Source organism: Mobula birostris, chromosome 25, assembly GCF_030028105.1.
Source record: "Mobula birostris isolate sMobBir1 chromosome 25, sMobBir1.hap1, whole genome shotgun sequence".
NCBI classification, from domain to species: Eukaryota; Metazoa; Chordata; class Chondrichthyes; order Myliobatiformes; family Myliobatidae; genus Mobula; species Mobula birostris.
In genome coordinates, this window is record NC_092394.1 from 35,426,239 (window position 1) to 35,441,136 (window position 14,898).

Below are 14,898 nucleotides of genomic sequence, written 5' to 3' on the forward strand. Positions count from 1 at the left end.
AAAACTAATTTGGCAGGGGAATGGGAACTGGAGTGATAGGGTTGAGGAAGGGGAAAACAGAAATAAATGAGAAATAGCATGCAACAGAAATTATAGAAAGAACAGGCAGGAGATGAGGCTTAATCACAGCCAGTGGCATGAGTTACAGGGCAATAGAGGCATGAGGCAGTTAAATCAAAAAGCAACAAATACTGGAGTGAAAGTGTTATACACAGCATAAGGAATAAAATGGACAATCTTGATTGGCAAATATGACATTGTGGCCATCTCTGAAATTTGGCTAAAGGATGGCTGCCATTGGGAGTTGAACGTCCAAGGATATACGGTGTATTGGAAAGATACATTAGTAGGCAGAGGGGGTGGTGTGGCTCTGTATATAAGAAATAATATTAAATCAATAGAAAGAGATGACATAGGATTGGAAGGTGTAGAGTCTCTATGGGTTGAGTTAAGAAATGGCAAGGGTAAAAAGACCCTAATGACAGTTGTATACAGGCCTCCAAACAGCAGCCAGGATGTGAATTACAAATTACAGCAGGAGATAGAAAAGACATGTCAGAAGGACAATGTCATGATAAGCATTGGGGACTTTAACATGAAAGTGGATTGGGAAAACTAGGTCAGTACTGGACCTCAAGAGAGAGAATCTGTAGAATGTCTAAGGGATGGCTTTTTAAAACAGCTTTTTGTTGAGCCCACTAGGGGATCGGCTGTGCTGGTTAGGGTGTTATGAAGTGATCCAGAGGTGATAAGAGAGCTTAAGGTTAAGGAACACTTAGGGAACAGTGATCACAATATGATCAAGTTCACATTGAAATCTGAGAGGGAAAAAATAAAATCCAATGTGTCGGTATTTCAGTGGAATAAAGGAAATTACAATGGCATAAGAGGGGAACTGGCCAAAGTTAACTGGAAAGGGACATTTACAGGAAGGACAGCAGAGCAGCAATGGCTGGAATTTCTGTGAAAAATGAGGGAAGTGCAAGAGAGATATATTGCAAATAAGAAGAAATTTTCAAAGGGAAGAAGGACACTACCGTGGCTGACAAGTGAAGTCAGAGCCAAAGTAAAAGCAAAAGAGGGGGCCTACAAGGAAGCCAGAGCTAGTGGGAAGATAGAGGATTGGGAAACTTTTAAAAACTTGCAGAAGGAAAAGAAGGTCATTAGGAAGGAAAAGATGAATTATGATAGGAAGCTGGCGACTAATATCAAAGATACTAGAAGCTTTTTTAAGTATATAAAGGGCAAAAGAGAGTCGAGGTTAGATATAGGACCAATAGAAAATGATGCTGGAGATATTGGAATGAGAGATGCAGAGATGGCAGAGGAACTGAATGCGTATTTTGCAGTCTTCACAGTGGAAGATGTCTGTAGTATACCGGACATTCAGGAGTGTCAGGGAAGTAAAGTTTGTGCAGTGAAAATTACGACTGAGATGGTGCTCAGGAAGCTTAATGGTCTGAGGGTGGATAAATCTCCTGGACCTGATGGAATGCACCCTTAGGTTCTGAAGGAAGTAGCTGGAGAGATTGCGGAGGCATTAACAATGATCTTTCAAGAATCGATAGATTCTGACATTGTACCGGATGACTGGAAAATTGCAAATGTTACTCCGCTATTTAAGAGGAGTGAGAGGTAGCAGAAAGGAAACTATAGACCTGTTAGCCTGACATCAGTGGTTGGGAAGTTGTTGGTATCCATTGTCAGGGATGAGATTACGGAGTAGCTGGAGGCACATGACAAAATTGGCCAAAGCCAGCATGGTTTCCTGAAAGGAAAATCATGCCTGAAAACCCTACTGCAATTCTTTGAGGAAATTACAGGCAGGGTAGACAAACGCGATGCAGTAGATGTGGTGTACTTGGATTTTCAGAAGGCCTTTGACAAGGTGCCGCACATGAGGCTGCTTAGCGAGATAAGAGCCCATGGAATTACAGGGAAGTTGCAGGCATGGATGGAGCATTGGCTGATCAGCAGAAAACAGAGAGTGGGAATAAAGGGATCCTATTCTGCCTGGCTGCCGGTTACCAGTGGAGTTTCACAGGGTTGGTGCTGGGACTGCTGCTTTTTACAATGTATGTCAATGATTTGGATGAGGGTATTAATGGATTTGTGGCTAAATTTGACAATGATACAAAGATAGGTGAAGGAGTGGGTAGTGTTGAGGAAACAGAGAGCCTGCAGAGAGATTTAAATAGTTTAGGGGAATGAGCAAAGAAGTGGCGAATTACATAATGTTGGAAAGTGTATGCTCATGCACTTTGGTGGAAGAAATAAATGGGCAGACTATTATTTAGATGGGGAGAGAATTCAAAATGCAGAGATGCAATGGGACTTGAGAGTCCTTGTGCAGGATACCCTAAAGGTTAACCTCCAGGTTGAGTTGGTTGTGAAGAAGGTGAATGCAATGTTGCCATTCATTTCTAGAGGTATAGAATATAAGAGCAGGGATGTGATGTTGACGCTCTATAAGGCACTCGTGAGACCACACTTGGAGTATTGTGTGCAGTTTTGGGCTCATTATTTTAGATTAGATTAGATTAGGTTTGTTTAGATTCAATTTTATTGTCATTGTGCCGAGTACAGATACAAAGCCAATGAAATGCACTTAGCATCTGACCAGAAATACAAATAGTGTTATTTACAAAATAACTGTGAATAAAAAAATTGCTACAGCACACAAATATAAAAGTACTGAGACAGTACAATATGGATGCAATACTGCTTAGCGCTGTGATGAGAGGTTCAGCAGTGTCACAGCCTCAAGGAGGAAGTTCTTCCTGTGCCTGCTGGTGCAGGAGCGGAGGCTCCTATAGCACCTACCGGATGGGAGGAGAGTAAAAAGTCCATGGTTAGGGTGAGATGCATCCCTGATAATGCTTTTCACCCTGCCTAGGCAATGTTTATGGTATATGTTCCCAATGGTGGGCAATTGGGTGCCGATAATCGGCTGGGCAGTTTTCACCACACGCTGGAGTGCTTTGTGGTCCAATACGGGACAATTGCCATACCACACTGAGATGCAGTTGGTGAGTATGCTCTCAACGGTACAGCGGTAAAAATCCATCAGTATCCTGGGACAGAGATGAGCTTTCTTCATGCTCCTGAGGAAATAAAGGCACTGTTGCGCCTTTTTGATCAGGATGGAGGAGTTCAGGGACCAGGTGAGATCCTCGGAAATGTGAACACCAAGGAATTTGAAGCTTGATACACGCTCCACTACAGTTCCGTTGATGTAGATGGGATATACTGACATTGGAGAGGATTCAGAGCAGATTCACAAGAATGATTCCAAGAATGAAAGGGTTACCATATGAGGAACGTCTGGCAGCTCTTGAGCTGTATTCCCTGGAGTTCAAGAGAATGAGGGGGGATCTCATAGAAACATTCTGACTGTTAAAAGGCCTAAACAGATTAGTTATGGCAAAGTTATTTCCCACAGTAGGGGATTCTAGGACAAGGGCGCACAACTTCAGGATTTAAGAGCGTCCATTTAGAACTGAGATACAGAGAAATTACTTTAGTCAGAGGGTGGTAAATCTGTGGAATTTGTTGCCACGAGCGGCTGTGGAGGCAAAGTCATTGGGTGTATTTAAGCCAGAGATAGATAGGTTCTTGATTAGCCAGGGCATCAAAGGGTATGGGGTGAATGCAGGGGTGTGGGGATAACTGCAAGAATTGGATCAGCCCATGATTAAATGGCAGAGCAGACTCGATGGGCCGAATGGCCTACTTCAGCTCCTATATCATATGATCTTATGATCACCCAAGTCACTACTGTATATCGGGAACATAAGTGAATTTTAAGAACACTAGTAGGTCGAGTGTTGTCTATTTAGATACAGGAACAAGTCAGTAAACTCTTCTTCTATCAGAAGAAATAAGTTACTTGTTGCAACTACAAGATAATCCATTGGAAAGAACTTGCAGATAAATCATAGGAAGAAAAACCACAATGACAGGAAGTACTTCAGGGTAATAGAACATCCACAGGAAGCAAATGGCTTGAAGTAGAATACGCAGTTGTTAGTTGCACCCTCCACCTGACGCCAATGATATTTTCAAGAAAGTAAATAAACTGAGCTATATATTTCTTCTGTTCCACTTATCCCAATATTACAAAAAAGTAAATAGTGGTTCCCGTGTTGAATAGTATCTCTGTTGCTCGGTAAGACTCCTCTTCATCCATTCTTGGTTTCTTTATCTGTCCTGTTACCATCATCATCTGTTTTGTTGTTTAGTCTCTCCCATCATGCACCTGTCCCTTTTACCCATCATATACCTCATTTCCTCCTTTCCCTGTTTCTGAATGTACTTGGAATCCATTGCATTTTCAACTTCTGGCAACTCTGGTGAAAGATCATTGGCTCAAGACTCTGTCAGTTTCTCTTTATGCAAAAGTTGCCTGGCGTGCTGAGTGCAAGGTGCTCAAAGGGACCAAAGAGTTCCTGCAGAGACATAACTGATAGCTAACATGCAGGTGCAAGAAGCAATCAGAAAGGGACCTGGTTTAGAGGACATGCAGTGAAGACTCACCAAACTAGTTCCTGGAATGGTGTAGGACTGTCATATGAGGAAATATGGAATAAATTGGGCCTTGAGTTTAGAAGAATGAGAGGTGACATACAAAACACAGAGAATTTGACAGAGTGAATGTAGCAAGGGTGTTTACCAGAGCTGAGGAATACAACAGAGTCAAACTCTCAGAATGAGAAGCTGCCAATTTAAAACTGAATTTTTTTTTCCCTTTCAGAGGATGCCGAACCCTTGAAATTCTCTACCTTAACAGACTGTGCGGGCTCAGTTATTGACGGCACTGAAAGCTGAGATTGATGTGTTTCTGGATATTAGTGGAACCCCAAACTATGGGGACTGGGTAAGAAAATGGTGTTGAGGTGAAGGTCAGCCATGAACTTGCTGAATATTGGAGCAAGCTCAAGTGCTGGAAATGCACATTTCTACTTCTATCTCTAATGATCTCAAGTCCCTATTATTTTCTGTTCCAGTTCCAGATTCCTCAGTTTTTTTGTCTATGTGCTGTTATGTCCTATGTCAAAACTAGAAACTGAATTTGATTCCGCTCTTCATCAGTACTGGAGAAACTTCGGAACATGTAAAGTTTGCTCCAACATTCATTTACACATATAATACATTAACATTTTTCAAAGTCAATATTTCCAAACTAAAAATAAGAAGTGTTCAAAACATTCAGCAGTTCAGGCAACATCTGTGGGGAGAGAGAAACAAAGTTAATATTTCAGATCAGTTACATTAACACCTCTTCTCTCTCCACAGATGCTACCTGACCTGTTGAGTATTTTCCAGCTTTTAATCAGTATCTGCAGTAATCCATTCCAAGAACATACTTCCAAAACTGCATTATGAAATTTAAATATGGAAAACTGGATGATAACGTTTTTATTTAATTGACTAAAATAATTACTTAAGAGGCTTTATCATTGCATTAGAGTTAATTGTATATAAGAATTGCTAAATCCCAAATGCTGACACAGGGGTTTGCATTAAATAATAAACTTCCATAAATTACATTCTGTTCTGGTCACAATTAACAAATGACTTCCTAGAAATATAGGCACCAAGTATTTTTCTGGTGGAATATTTTGCATACATTCTTAGATTCGAAATAAATAACAGAGAAAAGAAAAACATGTCCTGAAATGGACCACAAATCACAATATGCATAAATTAATAATGATGTTCAACATCTACACCTCCCTTTCAGTTATCTAATAACAAGAGACATCAACAATTATTGATAGTTGAATGCCACATGTTTGCCAAGGTTATTAATGTGAAAAAGACTCTGTGCTGTATTCACAGGAGAAGCACATCTGAACTTACTCTCAGCATTTTGAGACGGGATGAGCGATCAAAGGCTCACTTATTACATATTAATAAGGATACTTAATTAGTCTGTATTTCTGTTACGCTTATTAGATTTAGCACTAGATGCTGGTGGAGTTCATCTGATAAACATGAATCAATACTGAAGGCTGCTTTCATGTTATCTCACTATTCACAGTTTATGCCAAGCTTCTTCGCACCATTTTTTTTCTGAGGAATATTACAGGGCAATTGAACAGCTTGGAATCTAGTCATAAATCTGATTACATGTTACTAGTTTTCATTCTTTAAACAAAGTGAATTATGTCCATAGCAAAGACAGAATGGTTATTTTCAATTTCCCTCTGATTCCTTCTCTTGCGCTTCCTATTTTACCCAAGGCAGTGATTCATGTGAGGATTAAATTCCATGATCATCTGCAGACCTCCAGAACTTTGCCCAGGTGGCATTCAGAAATGGATTGTCAATATCACCAGGCTTAACCTATCCTTCAGCTGCCACCATGTGTATTCCAGTGTGGAAATTGAAAGTCAGAAAAGCAGTTTAAATGTATCCTGTCTAACCCCAGAGAAACAGGGAAAAAATCACCACTGTGTCCCTTATTAATTGAACACAGACCCAGGGGTCTAGTCCATGATATTCATTATCTGGAATCCTCAATACCTCACCCCTATGCATATTTAACTATCAAATCAGCCAAACATTATTCTCTTTCATTCAGCAGCCACCTGTCTTCTGAGCCTTTACACTTCCCGTGTTAATCTCCCCTCATCTCTACCTCATCTACTTCCTCAGAGAAATTCCTTAAAAATCAGCAGTTTGATCAAGCATTTGATCACCTTTCCTAATATGGCTATCACTGAGTTTTGATAAATAACCCTCCTATGCTTCACTTTTCATAAAGGCACTTAAATAATATTGACTCTGCATTGAGGAAATGCTCACCATTTATGTTTCTACTGAATTCTTTGCATTGTTTGGATGTGTGATTGTGTTGAAGCCTTAAGTTCACTAATGTGCTTTAGGAAGGAATCTTTTGACTTTTATGTGACCCCAGAACTACTCCAATATAGTTGGCTCTTCAGAGGTTCGAAGGTTCATTTATTATCAAAATATGTATGCAGTATACAACTCTGAGATTCATCTTCTCCAGATAGCCGCAAAACAAAGATAGACCGTGGAAGTTAGTTCAGGGAGAAACGACGAACCCATACCACCCTTGCACTAGGATAGAACAGCAACATGATCAACAACTCCCCCCAAACCCCCCTCTCCAGCACAAAATGCAACAAGATCATCCCCCAAATTCCCCTCCCTCGCAAAAAAAAACTAACAAAAATGCAAGAGGAACATTGACCACCCTGTCAAACCCTCCCTCCTGGCACAATAAAACAACGAGAAAGAATGGGTGACAACACAGAATATAAAAACCATAAGACTGACTAACTATGTAACTAACTTTCAACTCAGTTCAAGGATCATTAGACATAGGTACCAAATATTGGCCTTCCCAGAGTCACCCACATTCTTTGAAAGAATTAAATTCTGTCCTTCAATGTATTCACAAAAACTCTCGTGAAAATCTGGAATGACATTAGAAATGTACAGCAGATATCTCAGCACATAAAGGGATATTATCTATTCCCTACCTTACATTTCTTTCAGATACTACCCATTATTTGCGCACATGATATTCTCTCCCCCTCCTCAATTGTTTTGCTTTTAGCTCTTTTAACAATTATAAAATAAATATTATGCTTGCAAGTGAATTATTGTTGGAAAAATGTACAGCACATAAGTAGACAATTTAGACCATTTACTCCATATGGCCATTAAGCATCTCCAGCTACACTAATTACTTTCTTGTTCACTTCATTTTTCCATCAACTTCTCTCAGATGCTATCACTCATCTACACACAAGGGACTATTCAGACTGCCCATTTAACCTGACAGCCCCACTTATTTTGGATGTGAGAGGAAATCATAGCTTCCAGGAGAAACCCACACTGTTACAGGAAAAATGACTAGATTCCTTCTGTGGTTTTCAATGTTGCTGTGGGAGCTTCTGGCTCTCCAAATATATGGAAAAAGTAAAGAACAACAAGAAGAAAGCTATCTTATTAAAGGCGATTAAGAATGAATCAATTTACCTGTCTGCTTGCATGGATACACATGAACAATGTTAGTAATTTACTTCAAACCCGATCTGGCATATTTGCAATAAGTTCCAAGGATGAGTTTGTAGCAGTATAGCAGTGAGTGGAGTGAGCAGTTCAAGGATGTTTTCAGACCAAATATCTAATTGGTAACTATATGGCAGCAGAGTAGAATGAGAGGGAGGAGAAATAATGATATGGGAGCGCAGAAAGTTTGGGCAGCTCAAGACTCATAGTAGGAACCACCATGGTCCCATAGACATACAGAAGCAGTGAGTAAGGTGACTATCCCTTGGCAGACAGGCTGTGCCAGAGTATCACCCAGTTTATTTTCAACTCTACTGCAAGTGAGTCTTCCACACTCAACCCTTCTGGCCTCGTGCAAATGATACTTTCATTAAAATTGCAAACCAACTTCAGGCCTTTTTCATCATTTGCACAGTCCTACCAGGAAACCCTGATCAAAAGGAGGACAAACTGCACAACAGGTTTAGTGCCTTATCACTGACCTTTCAAACACAGATTCCTGCAAGGATCCTGGAATGTAATTTGCATAATCCTGCCTTTTTTATCTCTATGCATTTTTTTGCATATATCTTTAATGATAACATGTGGAGTAATTGTTATTCTGATGCATGTAGAAACTAACGTAAATCTGATTTATTATATACAATTCTTTGTTCAAATAAGCTCCCTGATTAAAATAATTCCATTATAAACAGTGACACTTATGTTGTGCTACCTTATTACAGATAGCATTCAGATATGGATTGTCAATATCACCAATACAGTCAAACTTCTATAGATTCAAATCTCTCTTGAGAACTTCACTGCTGTACACAGTCACTAACGCAGCACTGGAGATGTGTTGCATTATCAGAGGCAATGCTTCCAGGCAAGGTATTAAAAAGGTATCAGATATGTTTTGCAATTTCAGGCACTCCATTATAAAAATGACTAAAGCTACAGAATACAAATTAATCTAGGGACAGGAAGCTGCAGTTAGGAGGGAGGCGCTGAAGCTGAGAGATTATTTTCTTTGGAGAACAAGAGACTAGGAGGTTTAAAAGATTTATTTCTAAATTCTGAGAAATTGGACGGAGTGGAAGTTTACTTCCTCTGCTTAAAGTTGGTATACAGGGATCGTTGATATAGGGAGTAAAAAGATTAAGGGAAATGTCCTCACATAAAGACTTGGTGGAATTCGTCACTCTGAAAAGCAGCTGAGGCAGAGACTTTTGCGCTAAGGAAGTGGGTAGTCATTTGAAGTAGAGCAAAACACACACAGACAGGGTGTTACAGCAAAGAGCTCATGCTGACATGAAAGGCTAAATAGCCTCCTTTAATGTTAAGTTTGTACAGTCTTATTACTGCACACGGCATAAGGGTTTCTTTTGAGTTTGGCTGTGCTTTCTATAATCTGCCAGTATCTTGTGTAGTTAACAGACATAGTGGAATATTCAACTCATCAACACAAACAGTGCCAAAACTCAAACATCTACATCTGCCCCCTCTGTCCTGGTGTTTTTCTTTCTTTTTTTTATTCTTTTGCAACTTTATTGGGCTCTGGACTCTTTGAATTTTGTTTCTAAAACCCAAGAACATTGCCAATTTTTTATTTACATTAAGCTCATTCCCAAAAGCAAAGGAGTGCTTTTCTAGATGCTGCTGCTTTAAATTGTGGTTACGTCATTTAAATCATCTTGATAAACTATCATAGCTGTTAAGTCATTTTCTTATCTGACTACAAGAATAATTCGCTTTGAAATACCGTATCATCTATTCCTGCAGATGTATAACATATGAAAGGAGATAAAGACATCTACAACACATCATTTTATCCATTGCTTGCTCAATCTGATGGTTATAAAGGTATTTATATTTATCTGTGGGATTAAGGAACTCCAGAAAAATGGGCCCAACATTTTGAAGCAATTACAAAGAAGGTACATTAGCAGCTATATTTCATCCAAAGTTTGAGGAAATTTGGTATGACACCAGACTCCAGCAAATTTCTACAGATGCAGCATGGTGTGCATGCCAGCTGATTACATCACTGTCTGGTATGGAGAGGACACCGCACTGGATTGGAAAAAGTTGCATATGGCTGCAAACTCAACCAGCTCCATCATGGGCACCAGCCTCCCAGCATGGAGAACGCCTTAACTGGAGAGGCCACAAAAAGGCAGCATCCATCATTAAGGGTCCTCATCACCCAGGACGTGCCCTCTTCTCATTGCTACCATCAGGGAGGAGGTACAGGAGGTACACACACCCAGTGTTTTAGGAACAGCTTCTTCCCCTCTGCCATTAGATTTCTGAATGGACAGTAAACCCACCCATGAACACTACCTCACTATTTTTGCAATTTAAAATATATATTTATAAGATATATACATATATTTCTTATTGTACTTTATAGTTTTTATGTATTGCACTGTACCACTGTCGCAGAAGAGCAAATTTCACAATATGTCAGTGATATTAAACCTGATTCTGATCTTCCCCTTTAAATCAGGGTTGCAATATTTCCAGGAGCAAATTAGTTTACTCCTGTTATTTTTTTGGTTCTTCTTGCAGCTTTCAAAGCTAAGATTGAAATAACATTTTTAATGTACTCATTCTTTAGATACAGGGTTTAGGTGATGAATTAAATAACAACTATGGTTTTTTTTCTTTCATTTTGAATTAAAATGGAACAAACTGTACGTGCAATTCAGTCCTTGCATTCTTGGAGTAGAAAGAAATCTTTTAATATTTATTACCTAAATTCCAACTGTAGTTCTTCAAATGTAAGAACATTTTTCGTAACAAATTGAATATATTACTAGAAGCTTTAATTCCTGGTAAAAAGAAAGCAAAATTAACGATGAAGACTAAATCATAAATGTATTATTCATGAATTAATAATCTGCCCTTTATCAGTAGAGGGATTCCTGAAGCCGAAAATAATGAGCACTACCTATCCCGATCTTAATTAAGAGTGACCTTATTACATCGGATTCTTTGTACACGTTAAAGGTCTGCTGGGACGAGCACACTTAGAATAATAAGTTAACCCTTGGGAAATCGCTGTAAATCTGTCCATAGCTCCGCGATCATGTCACCGAGTTATATAACATTCGCAGTCATGTTAAAGAAATTCACTTACGAGTAGGGGCAAAACCGAGAATAGTTTCTGCGGAGAACACTTGTGTTTAAAATTACCAAGTTCATCTCGAACATTTGCTTCCCTGCCGAAACGACTTTGCTACGATACCGCCGATAAAAATCACAAATTGAGCACCTTTAACCTCTTAATTTAGATTGTTAAACATATACGAGTTGGAATTTGGTTCGAAATTCTTTTTTAAAAAAGAAAATATTTCATTTCCAGCACCGAAGTTACTTGCTGCATCTTTCTTAACGCCCCATCTACTGCGCTTGAGAACAAAATGCACTGGGATATTGCATTTTAACGTACAGTGGGTGCAATTCGAGATGCAAATCTTTTTCACGCAATTGTTGATTTCCCTTTGCATCAAAAGTTGACCGTCAACAGCACTGACATGTCAACCTGCTTCCTGTTGCATTTTCCTACCGGAATTACACTGAAAGCAAAGCGTGGGTAAGGCCATTCTGTCCAAATGGGTCAGTCTATTGCAACAAAGTTCCATATCTTCCATATTCACTCACAAAGACAAACATATCATTTTTGCGAATTACACGCAAGCCCGGACCAGGTTCCTACCAACTGTGAATTCACTAAACAGGAAGAACATTGTCAGAACCCGCACGCTTGTTGCAACGATTGACCAAGTAAAAGCTCCTACCATCCAGTTCCTCCTCTGAAATGTTGGCCAACTGTTCGCTCTCGCTGCCGTCGGACAGCGATCCGCTCAGGTAATTCCCTTTATACAAGAGGCCCGTATGGACAGGGTGGAAAGGCATCTTCACCCCTCTGCAAGAGAAATCAAAATGCAATGGTCAGCCCTGGGGGAACTCGCAGGGTGTCTCCAGCCCCATTCTGGTTCGGTCGGACGCAAAATATCTTTCGGCCAAGCGGAGGGAAGGGAGGACTGGTTGAGAACCATCTCTAACTTCCTGCACCAGCAAGGTGCCGAGGGTTTCCAGTAAAGGGCGGCTGACCATGTCTCACTTGTTACGAGAGCCTGCACTTGAAGCAGAGCTTTTTTTTCATTGAGCGATCACATCTCCAGACAGGGAGGGAGGCAGAATGAGGTAAGGTAGGTAGGTGTGGGGTAGGGGGTAGCACAATAAGGGCCATTAACCCTGGTAAATTTCAGCCGCTGGGTCTACAGTAGCTTCCTCGGTGAGCGGGTCAGACACTGGAGACGGTCCCGGTTACCTGGTGTGGCGGTGATTTACTTGTAATCCGGAGAAGGACGCCTTTCACCTTCCACTGGATCGAGCGGTCTTCTCTCCGGAGAGCTGGACGAGGAGGGGGCAATCGGCAAGCACTAGGACCAGCGCCCCAGATGGAGAGAGTCCAAGCGGTTGGGGCGGGTGCCGACCCCCCTCCTGGGCGGCGGGTTGCGGGAGCTCAGAGTCAGGGATTGACCAACTCGCCACTGGCTTCACTTCCCCATTTCCAGTCGGGACCCAGTGCCGGCGGAGGAGTTCCATTCGCTTAAAACTCCCATTTATCAAGCGGATGCCTTGGATTTTTCCCGCACAGCCATAGCCAAAGTTGCCCCTGCTCCCACGTCGCTGCCTAACATCGGGGCAGGTTTGGGACCGAAATCCGTTTGCTCCTTCGCTGGGTGACCAGGCTTTGCGCTGCAGCCTGCCTACTAATAAATGTTGAATCTGTAAAGGGGCGACTTTTATCTTGTCACCGTCATATTTGTGGAGAGTGCTTTGCGCATGCTTTCACCAGCATCAATTAGACCAGCGTACTGTTGAAATCCGAGCTCATCTCCCCTAGTTTCTTAAGCACTAACTGGACGTTCATCAAGAATGCTTTCGTCCCGTTAACATTAAAATGGTGACAGATCTTTTCCCCCCCCCCTCCCTCTCTGAAGCAGAATCAACTGTTCAAATTAATCCTGATAATAAACACAATTAGAATGGAGAACAGGTTGAAAAGCAGCACAACGTGGGCACACCAGAATCTCCCGTCCAATCTTTCCACCATAGAAGCAACAGCGGGGAAGGAACAAGCCATTCAACCCGTCGAGCTGGATGGCCAATCTGTAAGACCTGTAACTCCGTCCTCTTCCCTCCGTTTTATACTCGTAACTGGCTCCGACTAGCAAAATCTATTGATCCCAAGTTGTAACATAATTTTACCTCTACAGTTGTTTGTGAGAGATTCACCCCTCCCAACCTTTGTGTGAAGAAATATTTCCTCCTCTGACAGGGTTGGATTCTGAATTAAAGACAGTATCTCCTTCTTCTGGACAACCCCAAGTGCGGGAGAACTACCATCTTGGCATAAAAATAAATTCATTCAAATTACTGAATGTATCTCCCTCCTGGCCGTCATCCAAGTCACCTTCTCCCGCCGTATCAAGCACCTGTCGCAATAGCACTGGAATTCCCCCTTGATGCCTTCTTCCTGAAATCGCAACAGCTGTCACTCCTGGCTCAGCCACAGCCAGACTGATGGAGTATTAGTGGCCGTGTGCGTTAATAAAAAAAAAACATGATAGCAAGTGTGTGTTGGTAGTACAGCGAGCAGTGTGCATGTGGTGGAGAGTGTGCCTTAATGACAATGCCGCTGGCAGTGTGTGAACCCTGAGTCAGAAGGTAATGGGCTCACATCCTGTTCCAGAGACGTTCATCTTCTGCCCAGGTTACTGATTCTGGAGAGGAGGGCAAAGATAGATAGACAGATAGAAAGAGACTTTATTGATCCCAATGGAAATTAGTGTCGCGGTAGCATTACAAGTGCACAGATATACAAATATTAGAAGAGAAGTAAGAAGGAATGAAAAAATAATAAGTTACCTCAAATGGGTGGGGGGTCATCACTTCCCCGGCTAAAGGTCGCCTCATTATAGAGCCGAATGGCCGAGGGTAAGAATGACCTCATATAGCGCTCTTTGGAGCAGCGGAGTTGTGTTAGTCTGTTACTAAAAGTGCTCCTCTGCTCAGCCAAGGTGGAATGCAGAGGGTGAGAAACATTGTCCAGAATTGCCAGGATTTTCCATAGGGTCCTTATTCTACCACCGCCTCCAGTGCTGTTTTGAAATGTGAGGGGAGAGAGGAGGAGAGGAAGCGTTTACAATATTAGCTAGCCCGGGGGCTGAGAGGCGGTAGTCTATGACGCTGGGACTCTGTGGATAGTTAGTGTTTACGTGGGGATGAGATTAGGAGATGGGCTTCATGGGGTAAAATGCCAACGTGAGGAGAAGTTTTAAAAAAGAACTAGATAAAGGAAGATGGCAGAATATAGAACATAGAACAGACCAGTGCAGGAACAGACCCTCGGACTCATGATATCTGTGTCGTACACGATGCTAAATTACACTAAATCTCTGATTGAGATAATGATTCAGGAATAAGGCAGAGGAAATTTTTGAGCATTTTGGCTTGGTGAATGATTGACACCGTGTTCTGACTATTTACCATTAAGTGTCCGCACGGGCTTCACGAAATTTATCAGATGCGTTAGACATCCATTTCACTATGGATGAGGAGTTACTCAGGTCGGTCTGGGCATGAAGAATTATAAAGGATTTTTAAAAAGAAGCAACAGGTAAAATGAAGTCCATTGAGTCACAGGGCAATAAGGGTATAGACAAATATGGCTGCCACTCTTGCCTTGCATTCTTCGTGTGTTTGCAGGGTTTGTTGTCTTTTGCTCATTGTTTGAACACCCAAGTTGGTGTGGTTTGTCATTGATTCTATTATGGTTATTATTCTATCATG

The 14,898-nt window shown here is 41.2% G+C and overlaps 1 protein-coding gene across 1 annotated transcript in view; it reads right to left on the reverse strand.

The window, feature by feature from the left end:
- caln1 (calneuron 1) overlaps positions 1-11,952 on the reverse strand; it is a 452,672-nt gene extending 440,720 nt beyond the window's left edge. Inside the window, exon 1 of the mRNA XM_072243140.1 lies at positions 11,835-11,952. Coding sequence (XP_072099241.1) covers positions 11,835-11,952 — 118 coding nt within the window. The remainder of the gene's footprint in view (positions 1-11,834) is intronic.
- Positions 11,953-14,898: the final 2,946 nt, after the last annotated feature.